The sequence below is a fragment of the Dipodomys spectabilis genome, unplaced genomic scaffold, assembly GCF_019054845.1.
Source record: "Dipodomys spectabilis isolate Male_0828 unplaced genomic scaffold, ASM1905484v1 ptg000007l, whole genome shotgun sequence".
In the NCBI taxonomy this organism is placed as follows: domain Eukaryota; kingdom Metazoa; phylum Chordata; class Mammalia; order Rodentia; family Heteromyidae; genus Dipodomys; species Dipodomys spectabilis.
Window position 1 is genome coordinate 1,557,995 of NW_024870684.1, and position 22,916 is coordinate 1,580,910.

Here is a 22,916-nt window from a genome sequence, read left to right on the forward strand (position 1 = left end):
TGTGCACCCTGATAGACCTGGTCTAGTTTTCTAGGCCTGTGGCCATGCAGTAATGATGCCTCCTGCTTCAAATTATCTTCTTCATAAAGCCTGTGGGCACTGTGGATTCCAACCATAAATAGCTTCCGTGGCTTCTTTGCCAGCCATATCTGAGATGTCAGTCTTCTACCCATAGAGTCCAGTACCTCTACTGGTGACCTTGGACGGATTTATGTTACCTTGTTACCTTGTCCAGGCAGAGAGTGACTGATCTTCTGCCAAAATGCTGAAGATAGCCAAGTGAGAGAAGAACCAAAGGTTAAATTCTTAATCACTTCTTCCTGCTTAATAAAGAGACTTCACTTCATTGCAGCTGTTGAAGCTTCAGAAAATAGATCGCTACACTTCTGTTTCCATCCTTAGGATCAGGATCCAGATAGGCGCATATATATATAATATATTATATATAATAATGTATTATATAATATAACATGTTATATAATATATTATATATTGTATATTTCTTTTCCCTTGGGACTCTGAATAAAAATGATTCTAATGCCTTATAGGATTACAGATGGGGGAGCTTATGCTCTAGGCACTGTCTGCCTGTCTCTGGGGATCCAGATACTGCTCCCTGCTGGGCTTAGAATAAGGAATTAGAACAATGAGACAAGGAGGTGGGCTTCAGGAACAGTGTTGTCAAGCTGTCATGACTGTTTTTGATGGAAGGTGGCAATGTGACCTTCACCACTCATTATGAAGAGTTGGTAATAACGGAACAGTTGATAGGATATTATGAGAAGGAAACAACACATGGTTGTAAAAGTGCTTTGTGCACTGTAGAGTGCTATGCAAATATTTTTATTAAGGCAGAACGGAACATAGGGAAGTCTATCCTTCCAGACTCACTAGGGAAAGATGAATCTTAGTCTCCGAAAGAGAGTTTGTTGGGATACAAGTTTTCCTGAGGTAATATATAAATAGTGTGGGATGTTTAAAATGAGATAAAACAATAAAGTGTGGCCCTTTCTGCCTTAGGTTTCTTTCCTTCTGTTATTCTGAGACATCGTCAGTGAAATGAGCAAACCAGCATCATCCCCACACAAGTTTTCTGCTTCTACACGGAGGGGTTTATTTCCCAAGTCTTCAATGTGGAATGTGCTCTTCCAAGGAGATCTTGGAAGAGATACTTGCTACAAAGTGTATGTTAGAATTTTGTTTTTCCTTTCTCCAATGGAAAGATTTGTTTTTTTAATCCACAGACTTTTTTTCAAGTTCCAGCCATTTTATGTGTCACCTATAGATTTCCCTGCAGTCCCACCACAGCAATATTATTAATCTGATATTATAGATAGAGGGGGGTAGGCCAGAGATGCACCTCGGCCTAGACAGGTGAAATCACTTGACTTAAGTTAATAGCTGGAATCTGATTTTTTTTTTTTTTTTTTTTTTATGGCCTTCAGCTGGATGCTTCTTTCTCTGTCTTATTTTCTATCCTTTCCAAAAAGTCAATCCAAATGTTTCTCCAAACGTTTTCTCTCCAGAACAGAGAAATATTGTGTAAATAGGTAGGCAGTTGCACTGTCTTTCCACCAGGAAGGGCAAGGAGACACCCCCCCCCCCCCAACCCCCCAGAGCACTGCGGCTGCTCACTAGCTCGGAGGCTAGGACTGTCCCCTTGTAGCTTAATTGCCATGCTTTCCTCTTTATGAGTTTCCAGACCCTGTGCCAAGCTCTTTAGAAAGCAGGTAGGGGAGAATTCTCTGCTTGCCTGGCAGCCTGCCATCACCCCCAGATCTGTCGCCAGCTGTTTCAGAGGGGGATCAACGTGGAAGGCATTTTTCTCAGCAGTGAAATTTACATATCAGAACCGTGCTGACTGAGGCAGAACTGCAGGCCCAGGGGGTGCGGAGGACACAGCCTTTGGAGGGGGCTGGAGAGGGAAAAGCTCATTTTATGGCCCAGGAATGAAAACATTGTGTGTAATGAATAAAGTCCGAAAGTAGTAAATCTGGGACTCCGGATCGAGGGGTGTAACTTGTGGGAGAACAATTCAGGACCTTGCCTCTCTTTTAGAGGTGCGGCTTTTGGGCTGTCTCTCAGCGCCTGAATCTCATTAAATGGCCTTTAAGGGTTAGGATTACAAGAAGCCAAGTCCGGCTGGTTCATAATGATGATTTATGGCTGTGTGGTCGACTCCTCGACCCTTCTGTACAAGGAGATGGAGAAAATACATAATTTGCTGCTCATTAACTCCAAAATCTGTCAAGGTTGCCCCAGAAGTCATGTGGTCCTGGAGTCATGTGTCTGCTAAATGGCTTCAGGCTGGAAAATACACAATTGCTATTCTACCATAAAATTTTAAAAAAAAGGTTTTACTAACAATGGTGAACCTGAGTGACAGAGTATCTGGACTCTGCTCATAACTGTCACTTCCTAGCTTTTTCCTTGTTGTCCTTCTGTTCTCCCCAGCTTTGGAATCCAAGTATAGAACTGGCTTATCAATTCTACATGAGACTAATAATGCATACATGAACTATAAAAAATATCCTTTTTTGTGTATGTGTGTGAGCCAGTGTTAGGGCTTGAACTCAAGGCCTAGCACTGTCTCTTAGCTTTTTCGCTCAAGGCTGGTCCTCTACCACTTCAACTGCAGCCCTGCTTTTTCTTTTTAGTGGTTAATTAGAGATAAGAGTCTCACGGACTTTCCTGCCAGAACATCCTAAGGTCAACACCAGCCATGTGAGGTATCATAAAGTGTTCTTTTTAACTCTTTATCTTCCCTTACAAAGAAGGGAGGATTTCAATTCACCTTGTATTATTTAAAGGTGACATTACTGATGGTGGCTATTTTAGAGGGAGGGAGATTAAGGGTTTAAGAGTCATTGCATTATAATCAAACCCTTTCTTATAGACTGAAACAGAGATAACTCACCTGCACGTTTCCAGTAAGTTCTTATAAGACACTAATTTGCAATAGAAACCCATGCATTCTTTATCAGCATCAAATGGGGTATGTGGATTGATGCTAAAGCCAGTGCTTAGTTTCATCTAAGGCAGTGTCCTGGTTTTGAGAACAATCCTGGTTTTTAGGAGCAATCCAGAGGCAAGCCCTGGGTCTGCTCCTTGCCTGCAGTGTTATTCACAAATAACTAACTACCTGTGCTGTTTACATCTTACCTTGGCTTGATTGGGAAGCTAGTGGTGGAGGTGGAATAAATGTCATTTGCAATTATGAAGTAATAAATCATGTCGTCTGGGGCCATGATTTTGCAAATAGAGAATGTGATTTGTCCCCAGTTCACTCAATGAGTTGAGGACTCAAACTGGCCACTTGACTCCTATTTTCAGTGTTCTTCCTCCTGCATATAAAAACATGTGAATATGATTTATAAATACAGAATAAGGAAGAGCAGGAGAACACGTGGTGATTGTGGTAGTAAACATCTGGAACCTGTTAGCCTGTAAGGTTACATAGGGTGAAAGTATAAACAGGTTCAAAAGGGGAATTAGAGCATGAATGGTAGGAAAGAATGCTGGGTGGGGCATCAGTACACCTGGGTCTAATCTTCAGATGTGAGTTATTTTGGATCTCAGTTTCTCCTGTATATAATGGCCTCTTTCATTTCTGACTTGCTGTGCTTCCCGGGTTTTAATCTCTGCAATGTGTTAGCAAAGGGCCCTTGGTAATGTTTAGGGGATATTTCCAATTTTGCAAGGAGGCAACTCTGAGGACTCCTCCCCTGCTCCCTGCCATTCACTTTCAGTGACAGTCCCTGTGTACCTGTGCAGGGTTAGACATTAGACCTGCTCTCTCAAGGAATGACAGAGCCAGGATATTTTGCTTTTTGACCACAGCTTTCTTCTGTGAATCATACTTGACAAGATCTCGGAAAACCAAGTGGGGTACTTAGAAAGGCATCACATTTACCAGCTCAGGTACCTCGGTCCTCATTGGTGATGGTAGGAGCTGTTCTCATTCCTGTACCTGCTTGTCCCTGGACCCAGTTGGTGATTCCATCCTACACACCATGCTTCTCTAACTTTTCTCCCTTGAGGACCTTTGTCAGGGCCCCTGCCTTGATGTCTTCCCCCTCCGTAAAGTAGTAATAGAGCCTCCAAAAAGATGTGTCCGGATGTGTCCATCTATTGCTTCCCTTGTGGTCACAAACACATTGTCTACTCGCTGAAAGTGGCTCCTCATCCTCCCTGGAAGGAAGTGTGAAAGGGACCCTTGTGGTAAGTGATGAGCTTACCATCGCTGTCTCTGGGCTGTGGTTGTAACCAGGAAGTCGCCCCAACTGCTGCATCGTGGAGTTAAGGAAGGCAGACAGTGTGGTATTGCATCACCACAGCCAAGGAGGTGTGTACATGGAGTTTATGTGTGTGTGTAGACATGTATACACATATATACGTGTAGACGTCATCCACATTCACCTTCCAAGCAGCAACTGGCCCTGAGCTTAATGGATAACCATTAGGCCACTAGTACACATGATGAGCTAGGACAAGGATCTGACCAAGTGAGACTCCATCTCTGACCTTCAGGACTCGAGGAAACAGCACAGACTGACTTGGAAAATGCCAAACTTTGCAGGTAGCATACTAAATATTTCTCCGTTTTTAGACAAGTCTCATTATTTTCATTTTTGAGGCAAATCTCATTATTTAGTCCAGGCTGTTCAAACTTGTTATCTTCCTGCTTCAGCCTCCCGAGTATCTTGGGTTGCAAGTATAAACCACTGGCACGTGGTTGTTCATCTGCATTTCTCAGTAGCTAAGGGCTTATTTGTGTCTCATATATATAAACTCCATGTACATTTTTTCTTGTTCCAAGGGTATTGCAGGGCTATGTTAGGCTTTCTTAAAGAAAAGAAATGATGAGGCTGGGAAGGTGGCTCAGTGGTAGAGCGCTTGCCTCGCATGTGTAAGGCCCTGGGTTCAATTCCTCAGCACCACATAAGCAGAAAAAGTTGGAAGTGGCGCTGTGGCTCAAGTAGTAGAGCGTTAGCCTTGAGCTGAAGAGCTGAGGGATAGTGCCCAGGCCCAGAGTTCAGGCCCCACGACTAACACATACACACACACAAAAAGGAAATGATGACTGTGTTTATTCTCTCTTGGCTTATTCCTTCCTTGCGTATTTGTGTCTTCATATTTCTTGCATAGAAAATTGGGATTTTGTAAGATTATAACCTGGACTTAAATACTGAATATTTACCTGTGTCGCTTAAGTGTCCTTTGCAACATTAGTTATGACAGTGGGTGGTAATCCTGCCTAATTTCTTTATTGGTTTCTTTTCAGATTATCACAGGGGAATTCTACCGGATCTACTACCTGAAGGAGAAGTCCAGGTCGACCATTCAGAATCCCTACGTGGCTGCCCTCTACAAGCAAGTGGGCTGCTTCCTCTTTGGCTGTGCCATCAGCCAGTCCTTCACAGACATTGCCAAAGTGTCCATCGGGCGCCTGCGTCCTCACTTCCTGAGTGTCTGCAACCCTGATTTTAACCAGATCAACTGCTCTGAGGGCTACATTCAGAACTACAGGTGCAGAGGCGAAGACAGCAAAGTGCAGGAAGCTCGGTGAGATGCCACTTCCTCATGGCCATAATAGGGCAGTTCAGTGAGCGCTGACGGAGCACCTACGAGGTGTCAGGCTTAGTGCTGGGCTCTAATTTAGATGAGGTATAGGCCCTCTTCTCGAAGAATTCACGAGACAGCTATCTAAATAAAGCCTTATGGCATAGCACTGGTAAGTCCAGTCACCCACCCATTCTTTTGTTTACGTATGCATGCCTCCAAAACATTACCAAGTAGAATGCTTAAATGAGGAATACACAGTGGCTGTTGTCAAGGTCACAGTGTAGAGAGGGAAGGCAGACAGATGAGGGAATATCAGGGATGTGAATATGGCCTTTTCATGGCATGCTCTTGCTCTTACAGGAAGTCCTTCTTCTCTGGCCACGCCTCCTTCTCCATGTACACTATGCTGTATCTGGTGGTAAGTACTTGCTTTCTGGTGCCAACACAGTCTAGTCACAGCTTGAGTCCCTTAGAATAGTTAAGAGTAGATTTCACTGTGAAATCCTTGCAGAAGAGGTCAATGATGAAAGCTGCTTTTCATTCTGAGTTCTGCCATTGGCTTAGCAGACCTGTTTTTGCTTTCCAGGCCTTTTCTGTCTTTCGAATGAAAATAGTATATATCATGCTGATTGATAAGGATCGTGAAATTAGAAAGTGACATTTGGGCCTTTATGGTACTTGCACTGCTTTCTGAAAAATTCATGTACTCAGTGATCCTTAGGATAGCCTTGTGTTATGAATAATAGCCTGAGTGTTGTGGGAAAAGATGACTACTTAGCGCTCAGAGAATCTGAGTGAACTGAATAGATTTGTATAAGCAGCAGAACTGCTGCTCAGATGGAAGACTGCAGATCCAATTCCTACAGTGTTCACCCTAGCAGTTCTCTCTACTCTTCTGATGAAAGGATGTTAAGGATAATAATCATCTGGACACTGAGAGTGATTTTGAGTCTTGAAAAACACATCCCTAAGGGACACTTGTCCTTGTCCCTGTTGCTTGGATGCAGAGACCAAGAGCCACAGACATTAAGGAGCATATTTGAGTTCCTTCAGCTAGTAGAGGAACATGATTTGAATTCACAGGTTGCGCTTTCTGTGGCTGTGTCTGCTCTGATTTCCTGGAGTTGCTTTGACAGTGCAGATGGAGAGCCCTCCTCCCCTCCAGCTGCCTGACAGACAGTGGGTTAGTGTGTTTTTCTTTGTCAGTTAAACCTGGTCGTCCCTGCCTTTCCTCTCTCCTTGAATTAGGTCCATGTGCCAAAGCACTTCCTGTGTTTGCTGCTTCTGCAGAGTTCAGAGCTGGAAGGTGTGGAGAGGTCAGACATAGCTCAGAAGAGCATAAGCTGTTTGGAAAAAGAACGTTTTCATTGCAACTCATTTAAAAAACATAATTAGGAATTGGAAAAACCAACAGAGAGGTTGTTTTGTTTTGCTTTTTCCCCAGTCCTTTCCAAGTTTGGAGGCCTCTGGCTTCCTGTTGGTTACCTAGGGCGCAAAGCTAAAAGGTGGGCCTCAACCTATACGAGCATTCTGCCTGGGTCCTATGTTGTATTTACTCGCCAGTAGTACCTCATTTGATTTTTTTTTTTTTTTTGGTTTTGCTCTTAGGAATGATAATTTAGAAAAGATATTTAGATTCCTGCCCAGGGCTGGAAGCAATTTTACAAGAGTAATTTCAGTGTTTTATAAAAATGCTTTAAAGAGTTGGGTATGTGGTTTTTTTTCCATGTCCTTTTATTTTAGTCCAAGAGATAAATATCAGATGGGGGGAGGGGTGTCAAGTGCACACATGCGCACGCATGCACATTTCTACTAGAGCTTGAACTCAAGGCCTGAGTGCTGTCCCTTAGCTTTTCCACTCAAGCTTTTTGGTGATTAATCGGAGATAAGTCTCACAAACTTTTCCCAGGCTGGCTTTGAACTGAGCTCCTCAGATCTCAGCCTCCTAAATAGCTTCAAGCCACTGGCACCCAGCAATACTGGATTTTTTTTTTTTTTTTTTTTTTGTCATAGGGCTTGAACTCTGTCCCTCAGCTCTTTAGCTCAAGGATAGCGCTCTACCACTTGAGCCACAGCACCACTTCTGGTTTTCTGGTGGTTTATTGGAGATAGGAATTTCATAGTCTTTCTTGCCAGGGCTGGCTTTGAACCACGATCCTCAGTTCTCAGCCTCCTGAGTAGCTAGGATTACAAGCATGAGCCACCAGCGCCTGCCAATACTGGATATTTTTATAGCCAACATTGGGAAGGATGTCCTTTACAGTGAAGATGCTAAAATGTTTGGGGTTTCTGACATGTACCAGGTCCTGTGTACAGCTACCACCAAGTCATTTCTTCTTCCAGTAGCCAGATGAGATGGGTTTTTATTATCCTGCTTCTGGAAACAAATGAACTTGGATGAAAGATATTCAATAACAACATAATACAGCCAGTATCTCCAGGTCTGCTGTGGATTTTTTTCAGTATGCTGAGCTAGTATTGTTAGTCAATCAACAGACAAGCCTTCCTCTACAGGATACACTTAGGGAATATAAGCTTTTAATTTCAATCGAAAAAGACTTGACTTTCTTCAGATCTGCTCTAGTGGTTGAAATGTCCCCTCTACCTCTCCCAACCCTACCCACCTCACACCATCGCTTCCTTTTCCAACTATAAATTGCAACGAAGAATCTCTGCAAATGAGTGAGTAGGGAGTATATTTTATTAGAGGTTTATCTGTGCTTCTGAGAGAGGATTGCGAAATGGAAGGATTGGGAAAGAGGGAAAAAAGAGAGAGAGGGAGAGTCGTCTTAATTTTTCATCTCCTAGATGTATCATTGCCCACACACAAACTCCAGCTCTGTTTAGACATATACCACATGCTCTTTGGAACTCTTGCAAGCATATACTCATTCAACATTCCACTTGTAAATGACCTGCATATACAGACTTATACACCTAGCTCTGTTTTTACCTCTAAGGTGATCTTTCCCTAAAACAATATGCATCAAAAGACAAAAAAGGATATTGGTACTCTTTTCCAAGGATTTTCTTCATATATGTGTCTGCATGTGTGTGTGAGAGAGGGAGAAAGAGAGAGAGAGAGAGAGAGAAAGAGAGAGAGAGAGAGAGAGAAAGGTATTACCCAGAAATCTTCACTGCTTTAAAGGTGTTATTTGCAAAGTGTTCTGAAGAAAGTTTGCTGCCTAGGAGAAGGTGAGAAATCTTGCAGTCAGTCAGAGAATCCCTTGGCTCCTCCACCCCAGTGCTTTCATGTTGTGCTAAGGGAAGTTCTGAATGAAGTTGGGCAAATATAGTGTGGTCTTCCCCAGCACGTTTGCTAAGGTGACCCGTGATTCACAGCTTTCCTGGAGTGTGGGGAGGGATTGCATTTGATCTAGCTAAGTGTAGCACTGACAACTTTTGCCCTCAGAATCAGACATGTGTGAAATAAGATTTGGATTACGAGCTGCGGGGCATGAGAGGGCACTTCACTAAGGAGTCTCAGGGTACTCCTCTGTACAGTAGAGACAATCATGTCTGTTTGTCATGGTGGTTTTTCTCTGTATCCCACTTTCTCCAGCTATCAGATGAAACAGTGAGATTTGATGGTGTCTGCTTATCTCTCAATCTCTGTGGTACTGTTTGAAAAGGAAGATGGGAAGCCACAGGGGACACACATATGCCTGTATTACCATTGAGTTCAAAGGCAGTGGCCAACCAGAAGTACTAGCCATCCCCACTCTAGGCCGTTTGGCCACAGTGGCCATCTGCAGCTTCTACAGCTGTAAAGGGCACTGAAGACTGGGCTTGGATTTACAAAATAGGTGGCTTGGAAAAACCACCCCAAACACTAAATTAGCTCTGGGCACAGCAGCTTAAAGATGAGGTTATGCTTGTTAGAGATTAATGTTAATTCTAATAAGAAAAACCTTGCAGCATATGTAAGTATAAACTGGATTTTGTACCTCTGACCCCAGCCTACTTCCCAGGGGACCACTTCATGCCAGAGAACCACATCTGGATTGGATGTACAACTACTTGTTCCGAGATCAAGAGTGATGTGGCTGTCTGGGTAAAATGTCAATATCAAGGCAGGCATCAACTTACCTGGTGTCTCTTCTTTGGGGCCAGGTTCTCTTACTACCTCCAAGGCTGCTAAACTGAATCAGACTTGGGCCCTGCCTCAAGGAACTCACTGAGGAGTGAGTTTTCAATGAACATTCAGCACTCAGCAAGTATTTAATGAGGGCTCTATACACCAAACAGGAGCAGCAAGGGAAAATGGACATAAGCAAGGCATGATCACTGTTTCTGGGGAATTTAGATATAGGCTCAAGTAGACAGTGGTGGTATTACCTTGTGAACAAAAGGGTGGGGAGGAATGTTAGATGCTGGATGCTTAGAACAATAGCATCCAAGCTAGCCTACAACTGAGGGAGGCAGAGCCAGGGAAGGATTCCAGTAGGGTCCGGCATGTGAAGACAGGAGAGATGGAAGAACTACCCATGTGTCTGTGAAAAGAAGACAGTTACATTCAGTACTGCTTTGGTAGCTAAAAGAAGCAGGGAAGGCACACTTGAGAGTTGTTCATTGACCTTCAGGATCATTAGTCTTTGCTTATATATCATTTTGCAACTCAGATTAGGCCACAACAGGTTGCAGTCAAGGCCTTGCCCAAAGCAGGGCTTTCTCTTTAGAAGTCTGCACTTTTTCTTGTTGCCTTTGTTTCAGTCTGTGACCATCCTGATGAAAATGACAGCCCATCCTCCACATTGATCCTTTCTGTCCAACCTCCTATGTAGCCATGCCCCTCCCCCAGTGTCTAAGGATCTGATATATTTGCTTGTTTGTCTGCCCCATCTAAAGTGTAAGTTTGCCCCATCTAAAGTGTAAGTTCAACAGGGCAAAGATTTCTTTTTGTCTCGTGGTTCCCAAAACAGTATGGATGAATGCGTACATGAATGAATAAATGCTTACAAAATGTGTGACCAGAGGAGCCTGTTGCTATGTCCTTGCTCCTGAAGAAACCAGAACAAGAGACCACTACTGTGGGTGTAAAAGAGAGGTTTTTTTTTGCCTCCAGAGACTAGGAAGTTCTGTAGGTAGATAATAAACACAAAAGGGAAAATTTTGCAAATAATTCCTGGCTATGTGTTCCTGTGGCTTCTTCTAGCCTTGATCTTTTCATCTGTAAAGTGGACATGCTGATATCTACCTAATAAGAATACTGTGAGTAACATAAGGTAAAACATCTAACATAGTGGCTAGAATAGTATCGGCAAAAGGATTAGTTTTCTGTAAAGGAAGAAAAAGAAGTCAAATAAGAATTCTTGTTCTGTTCTCACAAAGTGGTTACATAACTCTACAGTGAAAAATTGTAGGTGGACATTGTGTCGCCTGCCACCAGGCATAGATGGGAGCCAGGGCCAGAAGGGAGCCATGGAGGAGACTGAGAGAGGGGAAAAAAATCTCTCAGGAATGGTGTGGGTGATCTGGACCAGCTTCCAGGAAGGAGGGTAGGCAGGGACATAGAGTGGACAAAAGCCTCCTTTTCCGTCTTAGCCCACCTGTCCCAAGAGCAATGGAAATGAGTGAGAAGACAGTGCAGACCTGTTTCACTAGTATGCAAATCATGTAATGAAACACAAATGACTAAGCAAGAATGAGAGTCACACACACACACACACACACACACACACACACACACACACACACACATATCTAACTTAACTAGTTCAGAGCAGCAGTAAGCTGCTCTGAATTTAGTCTAAGGAGGTTTTGTTGGAATTCCAATGTTTCAAAACCCCAGTAAGGGCCAAGTAAGAGACGAGAGCTTGTTTATGGAGCAGTTTCTGTATGGCAAGGACTCTCATATACAACATTTTGAGACAGGGGAGGAAGACATCTACCTTTTTATTGAAATCATTGTTACCTACACAGTTCTATTTTAACAACTGGAAGACAAACTCTTTGAAGAGAAAAGGGCTATAAGATTATTATTATTTCTTTTTTTTGTGACAAAACTTACTTTATTCATGTGTCCTTTGGAGTATTGAATATAATAGATGTTTGCAACATTTTTTAAAGATAAAATTGCCAGGCTCTGGTGGCTCATGCCTATAGTCCTAGCTACTCAAGAGGCTAAAATCTCACGATCAAGATTCAAAACCAGTAGCCAGGCTTCAGTGGCTGATGCCTGTCATCCATGCTACTTTAGGAGGCTGAGATCTGAGGATTGTGGTTCAAAGCCAGCCCCAGCAGAAAACTGAGAGACTCTTATCTCCAGTAAACCACTCAGAAAAAAAAAAACGGAAGTGGCACTGTGGCTCAAGTGGTAGAGTGCTCGCTGAGGGATAGCGCCCAGGCCCTGAGTTCAAGCCCCATGACCAATGAGAAAAAAAAAGAAAAGAAAAGAAAAAGATTCCAAACCAGCCTTGGTAACAAAGTTTATAAATAGACTCCTATTTCCAATTAATTACCAGAAAGCTGTAATGGAGCTGTGGCTCAAGTGGTAGAGCATTGGTCTTATGGGAGCTAAGGGACAGTACCCAAGTTCAAGCCCCAGTACAACACAATGAACAAAACAGGAACATAATATTAAAATAATAAAAAATAATAAAATAAACCTTTATAATCTGTTGTGAGAAAATAGAAAGCCAGAGAAGTGGAGTGACTTGTCCATGGCTATAAGCTGGTGTACAGCCAAAAGGATTCTAACCTAGTTTCTGAGACAGGGTGAAACACATCTCTACAGTGGCCCAAAGAGAAGTCGACACAGATAGGACAGGGTGTCAGGAGCAGACTGTGACTATGAGAGGTCAGGGTGACTTAGGTTTTCTGCTTTTGTCTAGCTTGGTCACCAGCCTTGCCTGCCCTGCACCTTTAGATGCCTGGGGCCTCCTGTTGAAACCTCTCTCATACTGAGTAGGTTGGTCTTCCCCTGGTCTTGGGAAGGACTGGAACCTGCCAAAGTTATTGTCTGCAGACTCCAGAGTATTCTGGGATCCTCTTGAGGCCCCTGTGTCCCTGCTGGAGCAATAGAGGAGCCTGCCTGATTCCCTCTCGGCAGTGAACCAGTATATACAGAAAGGATTAGCAGATTCTCCCCTCTGCCTCAAAGTCTACTTACTGCCACTGCGTCAGATGGCCACTGGGTCAAAGGCCATTGCACAACCTCCTTCTTTAGTAATGTACTTGACATGACGAAATTGCCATAGTTCTAAGTAAAGTACACTGATCAAGGGAGAGGGGTCATCTCAGCTGTGGGTGCCAGCATCCATCTTGACCCAAGGCATTGCTCCATGGATTATGGGGGAGCAACTGCATGTATCTGCCCGTTTCCATTCCCAGTGTGATTACTTCCCAAAGGAATTCTTTCCCATGGCCCCTACTCCTTTCTCATTCATAAGTACTCCCTCCCTCCCTTCCTGGTGCTATTCTGATGCCTCCTGTTCCTGTGGGAGGGTTTTCCTTCATGGAGCTCCTAGCCTGAAGAATCTGAGTCAGTAGCTTGAAGTGGGCCTTGTCCGGTTGGGAGACCCACCCTTCCTTTGCCCGACCCTGGTCTCTGAGGCCTGCAACCTAAAAGTCTACATGCCTTGAGTTGGAGGAAGGGCAGGGGAGTTTTGAACAAGTATTGTCTGACAACCTGAGCTTTTTTAAATGAGAAAAATAGGAAAACATTGCAGCTACTTTAAGAGAGGTGTCATAAAACAAAATGATTGGCTTACTGAGTCACACATTGTCCTGTGTCTTCTCCGGCATCAACCAATCCCCACCATAGCCTCTGATAGTCATGATACCTCTTTTTACGGTTGAGGAAACTGAGACACACAGAGAGTTTTCTGATTAAAACCTGTGTCTGTTATCCACTTCACTCCCCTCTAACTGCCAGGAGTAGCTACAGGAATTGGGCATAGACGGGTCCTTCCTGAGCTGAGTTGGAGCTAGACCAGCATCCTCACTAAAAGTAAGGAATTATTGGATCCATGTCAACAGTTTTCTAGGAGATATTTCATCAGAAAGAAGAATGTAGCCTTAGGTCTATAGCTCCAGATTCTCTGTTGCTTTTAGTGACCCAGCTATGCTCTTAAAAAAAACAAAAAACAATTAGTTTTTATAGTACCCCCGTGCCTTGCTTAAAAACTATCAAGTTTTTCGCCATTACCTGCAGCAATATTTTCCAATGTGATTCATTAGGTAGGTATACTGTAAAAGTAGTGAATATGTTTAAAGACCATGATTGTTTTTACAGAATAAATTAAGTAAGTAATTAAGAATAGGCTTGGTAAACAAGTCTTTTTATCCCAAGTAGTTGAGGATTCCGTCGTGGACACTGCTCTTACAGAGTTCAGAGTTCTTCTGGAATCTTCTGTTCCCTCAGATCTGGTCCTTGGCATGTTTCTCCTGCTCACTGAAAGGAAGGTGTTCATTTGTCTCAGGAAGGGCAGGGTCCTGACACTTGTCTGTCTTGGAGCAGGAGCCCCTCCCTCTGCTCTTTCCCTTTTTCCTAGCCTCTCCCAGTACTTTGATTTGTAGTCGGAAGTTCCCCCTGTCCCCTTGCTGCTTCCCCCTCATTTCCCAAGTTCCCACAGGAACCTGCCAAGTAGGTTGTGCCCAGAGGTTAGAAAGGAAACTCTCCCAAGATAACTCAGAGGGGACAATACCCAGTTGACGTCATTTCAACTTCTTGCCTACAGACAGAGGTGATTGGATTTTTTTTCTTCTTCTTCTTCCTTTTTTCATCAGGTTACTCTTAGACTCCACCCCATGCAAGTGTCTATCAGCCTCTACTTGGGAGTTCTCTGGCATTGTCTGGCTGGTGTGTGTGTGTTTCCTTACTAATTCAAAAGCCAGAGAGGGTGACTTTGAAACTTGCCCTTCAAGGTGTTGCTTCTTCTTGAGTATGCCAGTATTAGGGCTCTCACTTGGCTTTTTTGCTCCAGGCTGCTATTCTACTTCAGCCATAGTTCTACTGCTGGGCTGTATATCTGGTAGCTAATTGGAGTTAAGAGTCTCATGGATGTTTCTGCCCAGGTTGACTTTGAACCATGATCCTCATATGTAAGCCTCCTGAGTGGTTATGATTACAGGCATGAGCCACCAGTACTTGGCAACATGGCTTTCTTTTGAAACAGGAGCATCGCATGGTGAATATCTCAGTATCTCCCCTTCGTTGTTGTCTATATTAGTTCTGTGTAATGGTGAGCAGCAGGTCCTGTGGAGATGGTGGGTCTATAAACCCCATAGAGACTCACAAAGGTATCGAGTGGGTTATCAATTACAAAGCAAAGCTTTTACTGCTCTTGGTTACTCCAGCATAATCCTAGTCAATAAGTTAAAAATTATTATAAAGTGCCTGCATACTATGTGCCAAAAGAGTATGAAAACCATTTTATGTCTTATTGTCTTTCCCAACTCTCTCCAGTTTGAATTCTAAGGCAAATTCTGTTTCCCTGGGGGTTGATATGAAAACTAAACCATGGCATTTAACTGACTGGGGGTGGGGGAAGGAGGGTGGTGGTCATGTCCAAAATGGATGCCATTATATCCACACCATGCCACCTAGGGTCTGGATGGTTCCACCCAGCAAAAGTGAGGAACGTTGTCTGTATGGTGTCCATGACTGAGGAGTTATTTAGTGTCTGTCCATTTTGTCTCCTCCCTCCAGCTATACCTGCAGGCTCGCTTTACCTGGAAAGGCGCCCGCCTGCTCCGGCCCCTCCTACAGTTCACCTTGCTCATGATGGCCTTCTACACAGGACTGTCCCGCATATCTGACCACAAGCACCATCCCGGTGATGTACTGGCAGGATTTGTTCAAGGAGCCCTAGTGGCCTGCTGCATAGTAAGTAGCCTCTTGTCCTCCACATGAAAGCAAAGGAACTGTTGCTTGTTAAAAGTTTCCAGCTGGGTGACTAAATCCGGAGCTCCTCATTCCTGCTCTCTTCCCAGTGTCCGAAGAACCATCCTTCCCCCTCTTTGCCCCCTCCCCCAAAAAAACACTCCCTACCCCATCCCTGCTCAGTAACTAGAACAACTCCTCCTTCCTTCCAGCCTGTGCATATTCTACGGGCTCTGAAATTCTCTTCACAAACACTGGAGGTTTGGGTACATAGAATTTTATGAGTGGAAGAGACCTTAGGTATTGTCCAGATTATCTGCATTATGAGGACGGTCAAGCCAAAATATTGCCCAAGGTCACCTATGAAGTGATTGGCAAAGTTGGAGTCTCTTGATTCACAGACACAAAACAGTTGAGCTGTTCTGCGTCTTAGAAAATGTCCCCCTATCCGTGTGACCCCTGGGGCTTGTGGTCAGTGCTGGCTAGAGCAGCGTTGCTGAAGACTAAACTCTCCCCAGACCAAAAGCCTCATTCAGTTCACGAGGGACTTGGCTAGGGACTGTTATCCCTAAAAATGAATATACTCCCCTTTTGTCATTCTTCCTGAAGCCTCTTAGTAAGCACAATAAAGATAGGACATTCTATCTCTCAGAGCCTCCTTCAGTAAACTCTGCTTCTCCTGCCCAAGGAACATTTTGGTAGGCTTCTTCAGCAACCATAACTAGGCACCTATTTGAATATTATATTGTGTCTTCCTAGGCCCGCCTCAGGAGTTCTCCCAGGCCAGCCAGAGGCCCTGAAAATAGTGGCAATACACATGGAGGTTGTATTGTCCTTCCTCCTTCCCAGTAAGGATCACAAACAACAGAGAGATCTAAACCCTCTGATTGCCAGCCCTCATTTCTAAACCTGGATGTGGTCTCTACTCCTCTGTCATAATACCTGCCCCTCCATGTTGCATTGTCGACCATGTGCATGTATTACTCCCCCTGTCTTACCACAGCTTCTCAGGGACCTGAGCTCTGGGGGAGCGAGTATGTGCTTGACAAGCAAAAAAAAAAAAAAAAAAAAAAAGTCATGACTTAATCTAACCTTTTTTAGGGTCCCTGTAGGGAGCATTCTCTTGAAGACCTAGGGATCAATAAGCCTCAGCCCTTGCTCCCAAGGAAATTCCATTCAGGCTGCATATACAACCAGGCCAAGTACACAAAGTACAGCATTGAAGGACTGTATAGACCCTAGGACTAGGAGCTTCAGGGAGTGGGCAGGGCTTAATAGTATATAGCCCTGTGAGGCAGAGAGTGCGCCCAGAAGCTCAGAGTGGACAAACAGAGGAAAGCAGAACCTGAGTAGCCTGCAGCCTTGAAGGGGAAGCCAAACAGACTACTGTCCTGATAACTATCAAGACTGCTTATCTTCATCTCTTGCTTTTTTCTTTCTTTCTTCCTCCTCCCCTCCTTCTCTTCCCTTCCTCCCTTTTTTCCTTTTCTCTCTTCCTTCTTTCCTTTCTCTTTTCTTTATGTCTATCTATCTAACTGAAGAGAGAAGGGAGAAAAAATTAGGGGAGCAAACCGTTCATGAAAACAGCTGTCCGTGTCAAGCTTGTCCTCTGGTGCCTGGCTCTTTAATGTGGAGTGACAGTAAGGGTGGACCCTTGCGTGGAAGGGTAACCCTTTGCTGCCTGTGTCCTTCCTTCATTGCTTTGTGCTCAGCAGGAGGGCAGCCCTTGCAGGCCTGCTACTGAGTTTCCTTCGCCATGGCGCCACTGCCCTAATTGGAGTCTCCTGTACTCCCAATTAAAAAAATTAAAAGGTGTGGGGATCATTCCCAGCCTTCCCCTCTTTTATATTCTAGAGCACTGGCCATGAACAATTAGACAGACTATTCCAGAGCACCAAGGCTTATTTTTTAAGAAGGGAAGTGAGAGGGTCTGACTTTTATCCTGTTTGGCTCTTGTCAATAGTAGCATGGGCACAGGAATTTGATCCTGCTTTGTGAAGCACCTACTGTCTGCTGGCCCCTTGCTAGGTCCTTTGTAACCTTTGTCTTCTTTTAGCTCCATCACGGCATCTCATAGATGAGGTAACTCAGACTCAGGGACAGGATTTAAGTCAGCCAAGGCCAAAGAGCAAGTAGACAGCTACTCCCAGGATTGAAATGATTCCACCATGTCCTGTGTGCTTGGCAGGAAGAGGTGGTCACTAAGCCAGGCCATCCAGACTTAAATGAAGGCATCAGCTGCATAGACAGCTGCTTCGAGGGTGTCATTTAAGTGTATCGCTGGGACCTTCCCAACCTTTGGGCTGATCCAGTCCTCATTTTGAGTCTCAAAACCTGTGTGTACAAAGTTGAGATAATTTCGGATGAGCTGATGAATATCTTTCCCTATCTTTTGCCCCATATTGCTGAGAACAGTATGGACTGGAACTCACTTATAATTTTTCTCTAAAGACTTAACACTCAGCCTTGTGCACAGCAACACCTCATGGTCCCAGTTGGTTTGGAATCACAACACGGAATGATCCAGTTTCCTTAAACTATTTGAGAGGCAGAATGCCTGGAGGCTGCGTCGGCTCTGCAGAGAGAGGGGAAGGCAGAATATCTTTTCCCGTTGAGGAATGCCTAGATTCAATTGCCTGGTGAAGCTCAGGCCTCTGGGTTAAACCAGAGATGATGGTTCAGGGGGAGATATGTGACCAAGAAGCTATCTTTTGAGGATGCTCCTTCCCAGAAAGGGGAGCTGTAAGAAGGATGGAAGTTCTCTGCCTCTACTTTTCAGCTTGATCAGCATCTGGATCATCTTGTGCTCCCTGCCACAGCCTCTATCCTCTGTTGTGCTAGTGTCACGTGGCAGAGGATGGCTATCCCCAGGGAAAGCCACATGTTCCTTTGTTCTGTAGATGTGGCTGTATTGAATGGTTCTTGAATCACAGAAACATCCTGTGAGGTCAAGAAGTTGGAGAAAGGCTAAGTATGGAATGTTACAAAAAAAAAAAAAGCCACAGGGTACCAACATACCCAGTACCCACCCACTTCCTGCTCTGCCCGTAAACCTCTTGAGCTGCTCCTTGGTGGCCTCCTGTTGCCGGAGCAGAGCTTGGCATAGAGTACAGTGTAGCTTCACTTCATCTCTAGTAAAACTTTGTGTATTAGTTGCCTGTGGCTGCAGTCATAAATTGCCATCAATTCAGTTGTTTAGAGCCAGATCATCTTTGTTTTCTGATGCTTTTTAAGTCAGAACTGGGAAATGGATCTCACAGGTGTTGGCAAGGCTGTGTTCCAGGTAGAGGCTATTGGGTGAATCCATTGCCTATGCCTTTTGCAACTTTCTGGTGTTACCAGCATTCCTTAGCTCATGACCCCTTTACCATCTTCAAATCCAGCAGCATAGAATCTTCAGACCTTTCATACTGCTCTGGTCTCCATTTTTATTGTCACAACCCTTGTGATTCTGATCCCTCTGCCTCCTCCTAAAGGTTCTGTGATTACATTGATAGCCCAAGGTCATCTGTCTGTCTTAAGATCCTTAATATCTGCAGAGTCTGGTTTGTCAAATAAAAACCTTGCAAGTACTAGAGAGTAAGATGTTCCCATCTCTGAGGAGCCATTGCTCAACTCACCACACATTCCCTAGACCCTGAACCCAGGATTGTCCAACATTCTTCTAATGTTCCCAAGGACATTAGAACTTCTTTCATGGTTTTTTGGCATATTCTGACAGTTCCCTGCTCATACATCTCTTACCCCAACTAGATTGTGGATACATCAATAACAAAATCCATAGCTTAATTTTCTGTTTAGTCTCTGTGCCCGTAAGGTGGCCAACATACATCAAGTGCTTGATAAGCACTGGGGAAATCATGAACGATGAGTTGTCTGTGGCTTCAATGAGATACTTCCCCTCTGAGCCTAGTTTCCTCATCTACTTGTAATTAGAGGCTCTCCATTTCCATGACCTTTCAGCATAGAGATTTTAGCACTGACTTTATAGAGTTGAGATAGGCCTGTGTTCTCTGGTGGGAACATCTCCCTGCAAAGCATGTCAGAGTGCCCTGTCTTTGGGGATCAAGTACTGCCCTTAAAGCCTGCCCTGGAGTTGCTTCAGTCCCTGTAGAACCTTGAGCAACTAGCTATGACAGTCCAATGCTTCCCCTCCCCCCCCCCCCCCCCCCCCCCCCCCCCGTCTGTGGAGGCTAGTGTTGTCATAGTGAGCAGACTTGTCTAGACAAAAGTCACGTGCTCAAGGGGAGCAGGTCCAGTTTCCTCTCCCATTGCTCACTAATTGAACCCCTTCCAGAAGAGGAAGACAGAGGAACGTGATGAGACAGAAAGCTTACACCATCGACTCAGCACAAAGGCACGGGTGCTTGAGGCCTGACAGAGCTGTGCACCTACCAGTGCGCAGACATGGCCATTCCATGATCCACAGCCCAGACAGACTCAGAAGTATCTAGACATCCAGCCTTTCTCATTTGCAGAATTCAGAACTCCAGGCACACGGGCTGGCAGAGACAGATACAAATACAGGCATTTGTTGGCCCTCATAGCTCTCTTACCACCTGTATACCCCTAAAATCACCCTATCAAAGATGCACACTCTACAGTTGGACTCACCCAGCCACTGGACATCAGTTCATTTCCTGTCTACTAACAACCTGCATAACCTCCTTGCTGGTCTGCTAACAGATGGGGGAAAAAAAAAGGAGGTTCTGGGAGGGGTCAAAGGAGGGCTAGGCTGCCATGGCTGTGGGCTCTGGAGAGGAAGCAGCTGCCCCTGAAGTTCATAAACACACAGCAGTCTTTCCTGGTTTTCCTCTTCCCTGGGGTGGGGCCCTGCTCACTGTTGCTCTTTGTGCATTTCTATCTTCCTCCAGGATGCTGGGAAGGGCAAGGGTATTCTTTGTTTCTGCCCCAGGGTGGTGACCTTGGGAAGAGAGACCAAAGAATGCTAGTGTGAGGAAGAGTTCAACCATGACAAGCCTTGCAAGAGGAAATGGGATTTGCAGAGAAGGTGGAATGCGCCCAGCTCACAGAGGCAGAGGCAGAACCCTATTCCTTGTCTCTTGATTTGTGCTGAGAACTACTGGGTCTCATCTGTACCCTTTGAGTGGCTGATTCCAGTGAAATAGATAAACCAGCTCCCTAATATGGCCCTGCAAAAGCCTAATTGTGAGCTGTGAGGAGGAGGGCCTCATCATCCAGGTAGTGAGGAACACAGATGTGGTAAGAATTAGAAAAACTGGAAGAGGTGATCCCTGAAATTTTCTGTAAGATGCAAAAGATACCAGTGGGAATTCATGCAAAAGGAAGAGCACAGAGACTAGGAGATGAAAGAGAAAGAACATAGGATTGTTGTAAGGTGAATCATCTCAGAAGCCACATTTTAAAATATAGAATATTAGAATCTTTATTATACAGTTAACAGGCTGCAGGCCACCAGTTGTTACAAAGGCCTGTAGCACACAAATACACATAACACAGCTAGGACACATGCTAAAGAGGAAAGAAATAACAAGAACAATACCAACAAACCAATTCAGCTCCAGTGGAGAGCTGAATTGGGACACCATGATGACTAGAGTCGGCCCAGGAGACAGGACACAGGACACGATCACAGAGACACACGTGGTATGGAGTTCTGGCGGCTAGGCTGGTCCAGGCCTCAATAGGTCTGCACAGGGGGCAGCTCCTCAGGAAATCCCCATTCCCAAGCACTAGACTGACAGATTCGGTAACCTATCCACCAAGTGCCTGCCCCATTACCTGGGAGGCAGGTGATGGGCTGAGGTGAGGGGGGAGGGGGAGGGGGAGGTTCCTTTCCCCAGCATGAAGACAAGATGCCAGACCCTACCATCCACCATGTGGCCAAAATGGCACCGGCCAGACCTGGCCTCCTTACTTCAGGATAGTTTCTCAGGACTGCAACTGGTGAAATTTGATGGATAGTGGGGGGAAGTGAGCTCAGTGAATGACAGTCACCTGCTCTCTTTTGGCTTCAGAATTGGGAAAATCCTGGGAGTGAGACCCTTGCCTTTGTCCATTCCCTGTCATCTATGAGGACCCAGTTTCTGAGTTCAGGCTCCTGCACTCTGGACCTAACACACCACTGCGGTCATATAGCCCACTGTGGGCCTCCTTCTCTTCTTGGTTTCACCTACCATATCTTCCTAGCAGGTACCTCACAAGGTACAGATCCCTGCTCCTCTTCAGCAGGGCCCAGCTTTTCTCTCATGCTCCACAAATTCTCTTCTTCTGGTTCTGGCACGAACTTCCTCAGTGGCAGTGATATTCTCTCTTCCTGATGGTGGGTGGATGACATAGGATTTGAATGGACTCTGGTAGGTCTGCAATATGCTTCCACTTATATCATTTAAACTCTACAGTAACTATAGAGTAGTTTATTTTTTATAACATTTGCACACAAATACAAGGCATCTGGAATCCTAAAACTGTTTCATTTTGTGTCGGTTCAGGACCACACAAGAGTGTGAATTAGCCTGGGTCACAGAGTAACAGCAATATGGGAACTAGATCCTGCTGCATGACCCGTATGACACTATTCCTTTGTGTCTCCTCTCATATGCACCCTGGAATTACAGCATGGACTCTGTCAAACCCACCAAGCCAACAACCACTGAAAGCCCTTTACTGAGGTCAAAAAATTTGTGATTCCCACCAGCTCCCAAGTAGTCAAAAGTCCAGCCTGCCAAAGATGGTTTTTCCTTAGACGGCACTTATAGAACCTGGGCATAAGGGAGATTCCGTTCCCAGAGCTTGCTTTCCCCCTCAAAATTCTTCTTTCCTTAATCTGTGAGATTGTTCAGTATGATATATCAGGGAGCCAAAAAGGAATTCCAAAGGGCAAAGTGGACTGGAGTGAAGGCAGAGGGAACAGCAGCTGTGGTCTGTTCAGGCACATGGGGGCTGGACCAGATTTACACAAGGTTGTAATTTCTGGGCTTTGAGCACCAAGATGACTCAACACAAACCATGCCCTTGAGTAACTTGTCATCTAGAAGGGAAACATGACATCGCATTTAAAGCACCATGCATCAAAGCCTATGGCCTTACCCTGGAATGGAAGGTCATTAAAATTTCAGTATGGGAACCAAAGAGAATAGGAAGTTATCTGTGGGGATGCTAAGGGTACTGAAGGTTACATAGTGTGTGATACAATAATGCAATGACAGAGGGAGACTTGAGCCAGTTTGTTCATCTCTGTAGACTCCTAACCTTAGTCCACATAGCAAAACCTTATATCATACCTGGAATGTTTGATAAGATGTAGATCTCAAGCTACACTCCCGGTTAATCTGTCATGGGTCTAGGAATGTGCTTTGACAAGAACCACACAGGCAATTCTGAAACAGGTGGTTTGTGGTCTACACTCGGAGAAAATACCAGAAGAAATAGCTCAGTTTCCTTCTACTTCTGAGATTCTAAAATTCCCTGGCTTTTCTAGTGCTAGTGTCTAAGCTCAGTGGGAGATTATGCAAATCTCATGTCTGAGTACAGGATGCCTATC

General features: G+C 44.7%; 1 protein-coding gene across 1 annotated transcript in view; it reads left to right on the forward strand.

Annotated features, from left to right (window-relative positions):
- The window catches only part of Plpp3 (phospholipid phosphatase 3), a 76,460-nt gene that overhangs the window by 46,118 nt on the left and 7,426 nt on the right, over nt 1-22,916 (forward strand). The window contains exons 3-5 of the mRNA XM_042699207.1: nt 5,285-5,565; nt 5,926-5,983; nt 15,218-15,394. Of these exons, the coding sequence (XP_042555141.1) occupies nt 5,285-5,565; nt 5,926-5,983; nt 15,218-15,394 (516 nt within the window). The remainder of the gene's footprint in view (nt 1-5,284; nt 5,566-5,925; nt 5,984-15,217; nt 15,395-22,916) is intronic.